We start from the raw sequence: 13,760 nt of genomic DNA on the forward strand, positions 1-13,760 counted from the left end.
AATAGTTCAGCACCACGAAGGTGGACAGCGACTCTTACTGGAATGCATGCTCTGTTTAAAAAAAAGAATGCAGATAAATGGGATGTCTATCGAATAAATGTCTTTTTCTAAATTATTTTATGGGATTAATTAATTAGGTTATTGTGGGGGAAAATGTTATTCTTATATTAAGTTTATAAGACTGGCTTTGTTTTTTCATTCTTACATCCAGTCATTCATCCATTTATTCATTCATTGATGATATCGCATGCTTGCTTTACATTCCGTAAAGTCCAGTAATTCGTGATTATTGCCTGTGATCAAAGTGAATCCACAGAGAGAGAGAACAGATGCTGTGACTTGAAGAGTGTCGATCGGTTTCCTTCTTATTGGATGACAGAGGTGGATTATGCGCACCAATAGGATTCAGAACTGTACAAAGCAATCTAGTCCCTGCCCCCATTCGTTCTCGGTACTCCAACACTTACAATGAAGAGAGGCAGAGGACCGAAGGAGTAATGCGCTCATTTTTTATAATGTTACGGTTTTATATGTGTCCTCAATAATATGTGGGAATGGTTCTATGCGAATCATACCTGCGATGATGGATTTACGGATTTTTCAGTGCATTATGTCAATTGGAATTAATCTTTTATAACGGACCAAGGATGACAAAGAGAAAGGGATGTCGAGACTGGAGATGGCTGGCTCTTTGGTGGCATCATTTCTTTCTCTTGTGGAGTACAATAGACGGACAAACTCGTTACAGCATCACAGAGGAGCTAAAACAGGGCTCTGTGGTAGGAAATCTTGCCAAAGATCTGGGTTTAGGAGTATCTGAAATTTTTGACCGTAAGCTGCACGTCGCCTCCGAGGCTGGTGAGCAGTATTTCAGCGTGGATGCGGGGAAGGGCGAGCTCGTGGTGAATGACAGAATAGACAGAGAGGCTTTATGCGGACAAAGCGCCAGCTGTGTGTTACCTCTGCAGGTTGTAATTGAAGACCCGCTACAACTTTTTCGAGTTGAAGTCGATATTCAAGACATTAATGATAATGCACCGAGATTTCCATCGAATGAAATTACATTGGAAATTGCAGAATTGACAGTTGTGGGGGGTCATTTTCCACTAGAAAGCGCAATAGATCCAGATGTTGGCAGTAATTCCCTGAAGTCATATACTCTTAGTAAAGACGAATGTTTTAGTATTAGAGTGAAAGAGGTTGCTGGTGGAAGGAAGGTCCCTGAATTGATTTTAGCAAAGGTTTTGGACAGAGAAAAGAAGGCTGTTCACAAGCTTCTTTTGACAGCTCTGGATGGAGGAAGCCCGGTAAGATCTGGGACTGCACAGATAACTATTAGTGTCCTTGACAATAACGATAATGTTCCCGCTTTCGAAAAAACATCATATAAAGTATCTGTTAGTGAAAATGCTGTAGAAGGTGCGTTAATAGTACAAACAAAAGCGACAGACATGGATGATGGCCAAAACGGTGAGATTGAATATTCGTTTGGAGCACACACATCAGATGCAATGATGTCTATTTTCATTATCGATCATAAATCTGGAACCATATTTCTCAAAGGAAAGTTAGATTTCGAAGCGAATGCAAATTATGAATTAGACATAACTGCGAAAGATAAAGGCACTCCGAGAATGGAGGGGCATTGTACTGTTCATGTGGAAGTTGTAGACGTCAATGACAACGCGCCAGAAATTATACTCACCTCTCATCCTAAGCCAGTGCGAGAAGACTCCCCAAATGGCACAGTCGTGGCATTAATCAGTGCAAGAGATCTTGACTCTGGTGATAATGGTAAAGTAAGATTACAGCTCCCTAAAACCTCTCAGTTTGCCCTGAAACCTTCTTTTTCCCATAATTACGCACTGGTTACCAGCGGTCCTTTAGACCGAGAAAAAGTCTCGGAATATAATATAGAAATAACAGCCACTGATTCAGGCTCTCCCCCTCTGTCCAGTAAGAAAATCATACCTGTCACTATCACTGACGTTAATGACAACGCCCCCGTATTCACCCAGAAAACCTATAATGTGTATTTAAAAGAGAATGGAGTACCAGGTTCTATCCTGTTCTCAGTATCAGCATCTGACCTGGATTTTGGTGAAAACGCAAAGGTCTCTTACTCTATACTGGACTCTAAAGTGCAGGACGTTTCTGTCTCATCGTATGTTTACATTAACTCAGATAACGGCAGCATCTACAGCATGCACTCGTTTGACTATGAGAAACTGAAGGTGTTTCAGATTCAGGTCCAGGCAAAGGATCAGGGCTCTCCGTCTCTCAGCAGCAACGCCACTGTCCATGTTTTTATCCTGGACCAGAACGACAATGCCCCCGCTGTTATTTACCCCTCCTCCGCTGCCATGGGCTCCCTCTCTCATCAGAGGATGCCTCGCTCCGCGAAAGCGGGTCACCTGGTAACCAAGGTGACGGCCGTGGACGCTGACTCGGGCCATAACGCCTGGATCTCCTACAGACTGGCGGAGGCCACAGACGCCTCTCTCTTCACTGTCAATCTGTACACAGGGGAGGTGAGGACTAAACGCGCTGTGTCCGAGCAGGACGACTCCTCTCAGAGGCTGCTTATAGAGATCAAGGACGACGGGGAACCGGTCCAGTCCTCCACAGTCACGGTGTCCATCATACTGGAGGACGGCCTCCATGAGCCCATCTCAGACCTCCGACATAAAGCGGCCGAGCCCAGCAAGAAAACTGGGAGAATCACCCTTTATTTGATTCTCTCTCTGGCCTCGGTGTCCGTGCTGTCTCTGGTCACTTTCCTCATCTTAGCGGTTAAATGCATCAAGAACAGCAGGAGCAGCAGCACGTGCTGCATGAGACGGACTGACTCTGATGATTATAAGAACCCCAACAGAAACCTGCAGATTCAGCTCAACACTGATGGACCTATAAAGTACGTGGAGGTCCTGGGAGGAGACATGCTGTCTCAGAGTCAGTCCTTCAGGTCCTGTATGTCTCCAATGTCAGAGTACAGCGATTTCACTCTGATTAAACCCAGCAGCACCACAGACTTTAAGGAGGTGATCAGTGTTCTGGATGCTTCTTTACCCGACAGCACCTGGACCTTTGAGAGCCAGCAGGTGAGGGGAAAATGAAATACTTTTTTTCTCATAATCTTTAAAACCTCACCATCTGAAGTCTGTACCATCGAAGCAGTTGATTTGATATGATGTTTTAAGTGGTTCAAAGCAAAATTGTATGCTTATATATTTGTCATGATATATATATTTTTTCTTCACAAGACTGAAATACAAGCACATTCTTTAGACAGAGCTGTCTGAGTATAATGCACATATCGAAACCATGCGGACTGCTAATAACTTTTAATCCTCATAGGATATTTGACATATTTCAGTATTAGAGTTGTTGAATACTCAGCGCGATTTGACTGTTAGGATGTTCGGTATAGGACAGTGACAAGCAATTGAACAGCTTCAAAAACAGTGCAAAAACACATTTCAATTTAATCTAACATTTTACTGTAGTGAATATTCCATTTAATGTTATTTCTTAGGTTTAATTTTTAAACAACTTGCCAATTTAAAGTTAATATTATTGTAGAAACTGTAATATAAATTAAATAAGATTAATTATTGTAAGAACGCGTTAAAATAAGAAGAAAGGTGCGTATTTTTGAGTTAACTGTTCAGTATCTTTGAATTTTTCATCTGTGAGCACCCGTGTGTGTTCTGTGTTATAGTCTTTGTGCTGGGTCTATAATATGTCTTTCCCTGTCGTATTGGATGCGGGGTCAGTGTTGTGAGCCAATAGCATGGGAGGCTGTACAAAGAGATCTACTCCCTCCCCCATCCATCCTGCTCACTATAGCCAGTGCTTCTAGCGCGGGATGAGAAAAGGATGCGTTTAAACACTGGGATTGAATAATATACCATTATTACACTTCTCATGATGTATGAACGACTATTTATTTTGCGTTCCACGAGTGCCTCGTTTATGGATTTCTCACCAGTCTGTTTTCTTTCTAAATGATGTTTCCATGGGGAATAACGCCGAATTCTAGTGGATCGGGGATGACAAAGAGAATGGAATACAGAGACTGGAGATGGCTGGCGCTTTGGTGGCATTATGTGTTCTTTTTATGGAGTACAGTAAACGGACAGACTCGCTACAGTATCCCAGAAGAGCTGGAAAGAGGCTCCTTGGTTGGAAATCTTGCCAAAGATTTGGGTTTAGGACTGTCAGATATTTTTAACCGTAATCTGCGTGTCGCCTCTGAGGCTGGTGAGCAGTATTTCAGCGTGGATGCGGGGAAGGGTGAGCTTTTAGTGAATGACAGAATAGACAGAGAGGCATTGTGTGGACAAAGCGCCAGCTGTGTGTTACCTCTGCAGGTTGTTGTAGAAAATCCACTACAGTTACACCGGATTGAAGTGGAAATTAGAGACGTAAATGACAATGCCCCTAGTTTTCTCAAAAGTGATCACATAATTGAAATAGCCGAATCCACAGCTGTAGGTGTTCGTTTTCCCTTAGAGATGGCAGTGGATCCCGACGTAGGGAGCAATGGGTTAAAAACATACACACTAAGTAAAGATGAGTGCTTCAGTCTAAAGGTTAAAGAAATTGAAAATGGAGGGAAAATACCCGAATTAGTATTGAATAACTCTTTAGATCGCGAGAAAAAATCCACTCACAATTTATTTCTTACTGCCACAGACGGAGGTAATCCTGTGAAGACCGGAACTTCCAAAATAATTATAACTGTGCTTGACATCAATGACAATGTGCCATTATTCGAAAACAGTTTATATAAAATTGCTGTTGAAGAAAACATTGCAAATGGTTCTTTTGTTATTACAACAAAAGCAACAGACATAGATGAGGGTCCGAATGGAGACATTGAGTACTCGCTTGGTGTACACACACCGCCATCAGTGGTCTCGTTTTTTTATATTGATACTGTAACCGGGGATATATATCTTAAACAGCAATTAGACCACGAAACTCAGACATCATATCGTATAGATATTAGTGCAACGGATAAAGGCTTCCCTAAAATGGAGGGTCACTGTACTGTCCAGGTGGATGTATTAGACGTAAATGATAACGCACCAGAAATTGTACTCACTTCAAAATCAACGTCTGTGCCCGAAGACTCTCGCAGCGGCACTGTGGTGGCTTTGCTCAGCGTTCGTGACCTCGATTCCGGTGATAATGGCAAAGTCACGTTACAACTTCCCAAAACGTCTCCATTCACTCTGAAACCTTCGTTTTCTAATAATTACGCACTGGTTACCAACGGTCCTTTAGACCGAGAAAGATCCTCAGAGTATAATATAGAAATCAAAGCCACTGATTCAGGCTCTCCTCCTCTGTCCAGTAAGAAACTTATACCTGTCACAATCACTGATGTGAATGACAATGCTCCCGTATTCACTCAGAAAGCCTATAATGTGTATTTAAAAGAGAATGGAGTACCAGGCTCTATCCTGTACTCAGTATCAGCATCTGACCTGGATTTCGGTGAAAACGCAAAGGTCTCTTACTCTATACTGGACTCTAAAGTGCAGGACGTTTCTGTCTCATCGTATGTTTACATTAACTCAGATAACGGCAGCATCTACAGCATGCACTCGTTTGACTATGAGAAACTGAAGGTGTTTCAGATTCAGGTCCAGGCAAAGGATCAGGGCTCTCCGTCTCTCAGCAGCAACGCCACTGTCCATGTTTTTATCCTGGACCAGAACGACAATGCCCCCGCGGTTATTTACCCCTCCTCCGCTGCCATGGGCTCCCTCTCTCATCAGCGGATGCCTCGCTCCGCGAAAGCGGGTCACCTGGTTACCAAGGTGACGGCCGTAGACGCTGACTCGGGCCATAACGCCTGGATCTCCTACAGACTGGCGGAGGCCACCGACGCCTCTCTCTTCACTGTCAATCTGTACACAGGGGAGGTGAGGACTAAACGCGCTGTGTCCGAGCAGGACGACTCCTCTCAGAGGCTCCTTATAGAGATCAAGGACGACGGGGAACCGATCCAGTCCTCCACAGTCACGGTGTCCATCATGCTGGAGGACGGCCTCCATGAGCCCATCTCAGACCTCCGACATAAAGTGGCCGAGCCCAGCAAGAAAACTGGGAGAATCACCCTTTATTTGATTCTCTCTCTGGCCTCGGTGTCCGTGCTGTCTCTGGTCACTTTCCTCATCTTAACGGTTAAATGCATCAGGAACAGCAGGAGCAGCAGCACGTGCTGCATGAGACGGACCGACTCTGATGATTACAAGAACCCCAACAGAAACCTGCAGATTCAGCTCAACACTGATGGACCTATAAAATACGTGGAGGTCCTGGGAGGAGACGTGCTGTCTCAGAGTCAGTCCTTCAGGTCCTGTATGTCTCCAATGTCAGAGTACAGCGATTTCACTCTGATCAAACCCAGCAGCACCACAGACTTTAAGGAGGTGATCAGTGTCCTGGATGCTTCTTTACCCGACAGCACCTGGACCTTTGAGAGCCAGCAGGTGAGCATAGAATACTAAAAGAAGTGATAAATAAAAAATTGAAAGATCACTGATTGTGCCGTAGCAAAATTTAAAAAAGAGTCATGTTTTACTTACAAGTTTTGAATGAGTAAATAGCTTCTTGTAAACTTATAGACTGTACTAAGTAGTGTAGAAAACCAACGGTGATTTTTTTTTCCCAGTCTGCTGGGAACATTAGATGTTGGCTATGAGTTCTTTTGAGCAGAATATAGATAATAAAACCGCATGCGGGCAGACAACAATTTATTTTAAGGTTTGCATATTTAAATGACACACTGGGTTTTATTTCCATCTAACATTCGTGATTAGATTAACGTCTTTCAGTAAACCCTAAACAGTGCACAAAGGCTCTTCCAAATTGTTCAGCACCGCGAAGGTGGACAGCGACGCTTATTGGAATGCATGCTCTGTTTGAAACACACATACATTTTACACGTGGCACATGCAGACATGCAGTTAAATGGGATGCCCATTATTTACACATCTTCCACTAAATTTCGTTGACTGGATTAATTAATAATGGAATAGCGAAATAAAAAATATTTAGTGTATTAAGTGATTTATTAGTTAGTGGGATAATATGCTTTACATTGCGTGAAGTCCTGTAATTCGTGATTACTGCCTGTGATCAAAGTGAATCCGGAGAGAGAAAATAGATGCTGTGACTTTAAGAGTGTCGATTGGTTTCCTTCTTATTGGATGGCAGAGATGGCTGATGGGCACCAATAGGATTCAGAACTGTACAAAGCAATCTAGTCCCTGCCCCCATTCATCCTCGGTACTCCAACACTTACAATGAAGAGAGGCAGAGGACCGAAGGAGCAATGCGCTCATATTTTATAATGTTACGGTTTTATATGTGGCCTCAGTAATATGTGGGAATGGTTCTATGGGAATCATACCTGCGATGATGGATTTCAGAATTTTTCAGTGCATTATGTCAATTGGAATTAATCTTTTATAACGGACCAAGGATGACAAAGAGAAAGGGATGTCGAGACTGGAGATGGCTGGCTCTTTGGTGGCATCATTTCTTTCTCTTGTGGAGTACAATAGACGGACAAACTCGTTACAGCATTCCAGAGGAACTAAAACAGGGCTCAGTGGTAGGAAATCTTGCCAAAGATCTGGGTTTGGGATTATCTGAAATTTTTAACCGTAAGCTGCGTGTCGCCTCTGATGCTGGTAAGCAGTATTTCAGCATGGATGCGGGGAAGGGCGAGCTCGTGGTGAATGACAGAATAGACAGAGAGGCTTTATGCGGACAAAGCCCCAGCTGTGTGTTACCTCTGCAAGTAGTTGTTGAAAATCCTTTACAGTCTCATCGAATTGAGGTGGAAATAAGAGACATAAATGACAATGCTCCTAGTTTTCTTACCCAAGAAATTAATCTTAAAATACCAGAGTCAGTTGGTCCCGGCAGACGTTTTCCTTTAGAAAATGCAGAGGACCCCGATGTTGGGAGCAATTCTTTGAAAACGTATACTTTAAGCAAAAACGATCATTTTTCATTGAAATTCAAGGACACAAAGAGTGGTAGAGCTGTCCCAGAATTAGTGTTAGAGAAACCCTTAGACCGCGAGAAAAATGCTTTCCATCAGCTGCTGTTGACAGCTTTAGATGGAGGAACCCCAGTCACATCGGGAACATGTAAAATTACAATTACTGTACTTGATAATAACGATAACTTTCCAGTGTTTAGTGAAAACGAGTACAAGGTTGTTCTAAAGGAGAATATCACCACGGGGACGTTTCTAGTTAAACTTACAGCAACAGACGCCGACGATGGGCTTAATGGTGAAGTTAGATATTCTTTCGGGTCCCGCACTCCTGACTCAGTGTTATCAACATTTGCAATCAATGTGGAAACAGGAGAAATTATATTAAAGGGCCCATTAGATTATGAAAGTAATAAATATTACCTTATTGATATAACTGCTAAAGACAGAGGGGTTCCCGAAATGGAGGGTCACAGTCGTGTGCAGCTCGACATAGAGGATATAAACGATAACGCTCCGGAGATTGTGCTAACTTCGGATCCTAGTCCTGTACCCGAGGACGCACGGAGTGGCACAGTCGTGGCTCTGATCAGTGCAAGAGACCTGGACTCCGGTGAAAATGGCAAAGTGACCTTGCATCTTTCCAAAAGTTCCCCGTTCGCTCTGAAACCTTCGTTTTCTAATAATTATGAATTGATTACCAGCGGTCCTTTAGACCGAGAGAGATCCTCAGAGTATAATATAGAAATCAAAGCCACTGATTCTGGCTCTCCCCCTCTGTCCAGTAAGAAAATCATACCTGTCACTATCACTGATGTTAATGACAATGCTCCTGTATTCACTCAGAAAACCTATAATGTGTATTTAAAAGAGAATGGAGTACCAGGCTCTATCCTGTACTCAGTATCAGCATCTGACCTGGATTTCGGTGAAAACGCAAAGGTCTCTTACTCTATACTGGACTCTAAAGTGCAGGACGTTTCTGTCTCATCGTATGTTTACATTAACTCAGATAACGGCAGCATCTACAGCATGCACTCGTTTGACTATGAGAAACTGAAGGTGTTTCAGATTCAGGTCCAGGCAAAGGATCAGGGCTCTCCGTCTCTCAGCAGCAACGCCACTGTCCATGTTTTTATCCTGGACCAGAACGACAATGCTCCCGCTGTTATTTACCCCTCCTCCGCTGCCATGGGCTCCCTCTCTCATCAGAGGATGCCTCGCTCCGCGAAAGCGGGTCACCTGGTTACCAAGGTGACGGCCGTGGACGCTGACTCGGGCCATAACGCCTGGATCTCCTACAGACTGGCGGAGGCCACAGACGCCTCTCTCTTCACCGTCAATCTGTACACAGGGGAGGTAAGGACTAAACGCGCTGTGTCCGAGCAGGACGACTCCTCTCAGAGGCTGCTTATAGAGATCAAGGACGACGGGGAACCGATCCAGTCCTCCACAGTCACGGTGTCCATCATACTGGAGGACGGTCTCCATGAGCCCATCTCAGACCTCCGACATAAAGTGGCCGAGCCCAGCAAGAAAACTGGGAGAATCACCCTTTATTTGATTCTCTCTCTGGCCTCGGTGTCCGTGCTGTCTCTGGTCACTTTCCTCATCTTAACGGTTAAATGCATTAGGAACAGCAGGAGCAGCAGCACATGCTGCATGAGACGGACCGACTCTGATGATTACAAGAACCCCAACAGAAACCTGCAAATTCAGCTCAACACTGATGGACCTATAAAGTACGTGGAGGTCCTGGGAGGAGACATGCTGTCTCAGAGTCAGTCCTTCAGGTCCTGTATGTCTCCAATGTCAGAGTACAGCGATTTCACTCTGATTAAACCCAGCAGCACCACAGACTTTAAGGAGGTGATCAGTGTCCTGGATGCTTCTTTACCCGACAGCACCTGGACCTTTGAGAGCCAGCAGGTGAGCAGAAAACAGCAGATGTTCAGTGAAATGTGTTAGGTCACTGTTGAATATATAGTTTAAATTGTGAACTATATCTATCGACTTGTTGCAGGACAATATTGCGATAAGCTAGTGTTATTATTTATATTATTAGTAGGAGTATTAATAGTAATAGTAGTAGCTTTACATCTATGATTTTATTTCAACACGAGTCAAAACGATGACCCACAATCGTTTATTCTGAGACATACAGTTAACATAACATTCTGTAATGTTCTGTCATCGTTTCGTGGTATAAAAGGTCTAAGTGGCATGCTTGTGTTCGTGTTTCTGAGCTTCATACGTGTGCAGTCATACCTGTGTTGTTTTTGTGTATATTTAGTACTTGCAAAATTGGACCTATTCGATAGCGCCTCCCCTCTTCATTGCTTCAAAAATAGAAACTGTCGACAATCCCTCTTAATCGAACAAAAACAGTCGCTTGTAGTGATGTTATGGCAAAAGAGAAAATTACAATTGTGCAAAAATTAGTTGTGCTTTACACATCTCACCTGCATGTTTTGTATGTAGAGAATGGGCAGTTTAATTTCGCTTTGTTTTATTTCCTTGATGGAAATTGTTCTCTGTAAATGTCCGTTTTCTTTAAATGAATGGATAGAAGAATTCTGTGTAAATATAAATAACATAATGAGCCGGAAAATCAATTTTAAATCCAGAGAGATGACGTTGGATTAACAGGTCACACAACCAGCAGTGCATATTGGTGTACGGGTTTAATCTCAGTGCTGTTGCTGTGTCTTTAACGGCACTGCTCAGCTGTCTTCCTATTGGATGTCACTGTGAGACGCTCTGCTCCAATAGTATACAGAACTGTACAAAGAGATCTACCTCCTCCCCCTACAGCCTCAGCATCGTAAACGTTAACAATGCAACGAGCTGGAGGACGGTGTGATGCGCTCGTATTTCGAATGTTGAGAAAAAAACAGAAAATTAAGCGTCAGACATGAAAAACATTGGGTGTATTTTTACGGATATAACTAACACTCACTGGAACTGGATATTCACTTTGCTTTACTTGATGGGAAATAACATGTTGTAACGGACCGGGGATGACAAAGAGAATGAGATACCGAGACTGGAGATGGCTGGCTCTTTGGTGGCATCATTTCTTTCTCTTGTGGAGTACAATAGACGGACAGACTCGTTACAGTATCCCCGAAGAGCTAAAACAGGGCTCTGTGGTAGGAAATCTTGCCAAAGATCTGGGTTTGGCGTTATCTGACATTTTTGACCGCAGGCTGCGTGTCGCCTCTCAAGCTGGAGAGCAGTATTTCAGTGTGGATGCGGGGAAGGGCGAGCTCGTGGTGAATGACAGAATAGACAGAGAGGCTTTATGTGGACAAAGCGCCAGCTGTGTGTTGCCTTTACAGATAGTTCTTGAAAAGCCTTTAAATTTACATCGAATTGAGGTGGAAATAAAAGATATGAATGATAATTCTCCAAGCTTCCAGACAAAGGAGTTGTCTTTGAAAATTGCGGAGTCGGCAGCAGTGGGAACTCGATTTGTTTTGGAAAGCGCAGAGGATGCAGACGTTGGGAGTAATTCAGTAAAATCCTACACGTTGACTAAAAACGAGTGTTTTACATTGAAAATGAAGGAAGTTGAAGATGGCAAAGCAGTGCCCGAGTTAGTATTAGAGAAACCTCTTGATCGAGAGAAGAAGGCCGTTCATCAGCTACTGCTGACTGCATTAGATGGGGGTAACCCAATATTGTCTGGTACCTCACAAATAACGATCACAGTGGTAGACGTAAATGACAATTTTCCAATGTTTGAAAAAAACACGTATAAAGTTTATTTACAGGAAAATACTGCACGAAATACATTTGTAGTTAAAATTGCGGCGACGGATGCTGACGAGGGGCCAAACGGAGAAGTTGAATTCTCTTTTGGTTCGCGGACTCCAGATTCCGTGTTGTCAGTATTTGAAATCAACCCAGTAACTGGAGAAATACATTTGAAAGGAGACCTAGATTATGAAAAAGCATCGTCCTATAAAATTGAAATTACGGCAAGAGATAAGGGTTTTCCTGAAATGGAAAGTCACTGTCGTCTACAGATAGATATTGTGGATGTAAATGACAACACTCCAGAAATTGTTCTCACCTCTGAACCGCAGCCAGTTCGCGAAGATGCAGCTAGTGGCACAGTTGTGGCTTTGCTCAATGCACGTGATGCTGACTCCGGTAATAATAGTAAAGTAACACTGAGAGTACCTAAAGGCTCTCCTTTCACTCTGAAACCATCTTTTTCTAATAATTACGCACTGGTTACCAGCGGTCCTTTAGACCGAGAGAGTTTCCCAGAGTATAATGTTGAAATCACAGCCACTGATTCTGGCTCTCCTCCCTTGACCAGTAAAAAAATTATACCTGTTATTATCACTGATGTGAATGATAACCCTCCTGTATTCACTCAACGAAATTATAATGTCTATTTAAAAGAGAATGGAGTACCAGGCTCTATCCTGTACTCAGTATCAGCATCTGACCTGGATTTCGGTGAAAACGCAAAGGTCTCTTACTCTATACTGGATTCTAAAGTGCAGGACGTTTCTGTTTCATCGTATGTTTACATTAACTCAGATAACGGCAGCATCTACAGCATGCACTCGTTTGACTATGAGAAACTGAAGGTGTTTCAGATTCAGGTCCAGGCAAAGGATCAGGGCTCTCCGTCTCTCAGCAGCAACGCCACTGTCCATGTTTTTATCCTGGACCAGAACGACAATGCCCCCGCTGTTATTTACCCCTCCTCCGCTGCCATGGGCTCCCTCTCTCATCAGAGGATGCCTCGCTCCGCGAAAGCGGGTCACCTGGTTACCAAGGTGACGGCCGTGGACGCTGACTCGGGCCATAACGCCTGGATCTCCTACAGACTGGCGGAGGCCACAGACGCCTCTCTCTTCACTGTCAATCTGTACACAGGGGAGGTGAGGACTAAACGCGCTGTGTCCGAGCAGGACGACTCCTCTCAGAGGCTGCTTATAGAGATCAAGGACGACGGGGAACCAATCCAGTCCTCCACAGTCACGGTGTCCATCATACTGGAGGACGGTCTCCATGAGCCCATCTCAGACCTCCGACATAAAGCGGCCGAGCCCAGCAAGAAAACTGGGAGAATCACCCTTTATTTGATTCTCTCTCTGGCCTCGGTGTCCGTGCTGTCTCTGGTCACTTTCCTCATCTTAACGGTTAAATGCATCAGGAACAGCAGGAGCAGCAGCACGTGCTGCATGAGACGGACCGACTCTGATGATTACAAGAACCCCAACAGAAACCTGCAAATTCAGCTCAACACTGATGGACCTATAAAGTACGTGGAGGTCCTGGGAGGAGACATGCTGTCTCAGAGTCAGTCCTTCAGGTCCTGTATGTCTCCAATGTCAGAGTACAGCGATTTCACTCTGATTAAACCCAGCAGCACCACAGACTTTAAGGAGGTGATCAGTGTTCTGGATGCTTCTTTACCCGACAGCACCTGGACCTTTGAGAGCCAGCAGGTGAGAAGAAAGCAATCGTTCTTTTTACCCGTTTTGTGCTTTACTGGCTAGTTTAATTTTACGCACAAGTAATCCGTCGGTTTGTTTGATGTTTTTATGTGTATCAGTACCTATAGTTTGGCTCTTTGGCAACATATTTATACTGGTATACCATAAAATGTAATTTCATTATTAAATAGTGCAAATATGTTTGTTTTTTTGTTTTTCAAATTTCCTTAAGCAACACACCATCATCATCACTTGCTCTGCTTAAATACTTT

General features: G+C 43.7%; 2 protein-coding genes and 2 pseudogenes across 3 annotated transcripts in view; all 4 read left to right on the forward strand.

Moving 5' to 3' along the window:
• Positions 1-455: 455 nt before the first annotated feature.
• Positions 456-3,229, forward strand: LOC148106187 (protocadherin gamma-C5-like). Its single transcript, XM_087850059.1, has one exon. It carries the CDS (start codon positions 648-650, stop codon positions 3,114-3,116), a length of 2,469 nt encoding a protein of 822 aa, XP_087706185.1. The 5' UTR covers positions 456-647; the 3' UTR covers positions 3,117-3,229.
• A 612-nt stretch (positions 3,230-3,841) lies between these two features.
• On the forward strand, positions 3,842-6,611 carry LOC148106188 (protocadherin gamma-C5 pseudogene; annotated as a pseudogene).
• A 1,877-nt stretch (positions 6,612-8,488) lies between these two features.
• LOC148106189 (protocadherin gamma-C5 pseudogene) lies at positions 8,489-9,994 on the forward strand (annotated as a pseudogene).
• Positions 9,995-10,567: 573 nt separating this feature from the next.
• The window catches only part of pcdh2g6 (protocadherin 2 gamma 6), a 32,711-nt gene continuing 29,518 nt past the window's right edge, over positions 10,568-13,760 (forward strand). The window contains exon 1 of one of the 2 annotated variants that reach the window (XM_087850039.1): positions 10,568-13,500. In XM_087850039.1, coding sequence (XP_087706165.1) covers positions 11,047-13,500 — 2,454 coding nt within the window. In that variant the 5' untranslated portion in view covers positions 10,568-11,046. The remainder of the gene's footprint in view (positions 13,501-13,760) is intronic. The other variant, XM_087850044.1, reaches the window with a different exon arrangement.

The sequence above is a fragment of the Neolamprologus brichardi genome, chromosome 2, assembly GCF_056152115.1.
Source record: "Neolamprologus brichardi isolate AB-2024 chromosome 2, ASM5615211v1, whole genome shotgun sequence".
Taxonomy (NCBI): domain Eukaryota; kingdom Metazoa; phylum Chordata; class Actinopteri; order Cichliformes; family Cichlidae; genus Neolamprologus; species Neolamprologus brichardi.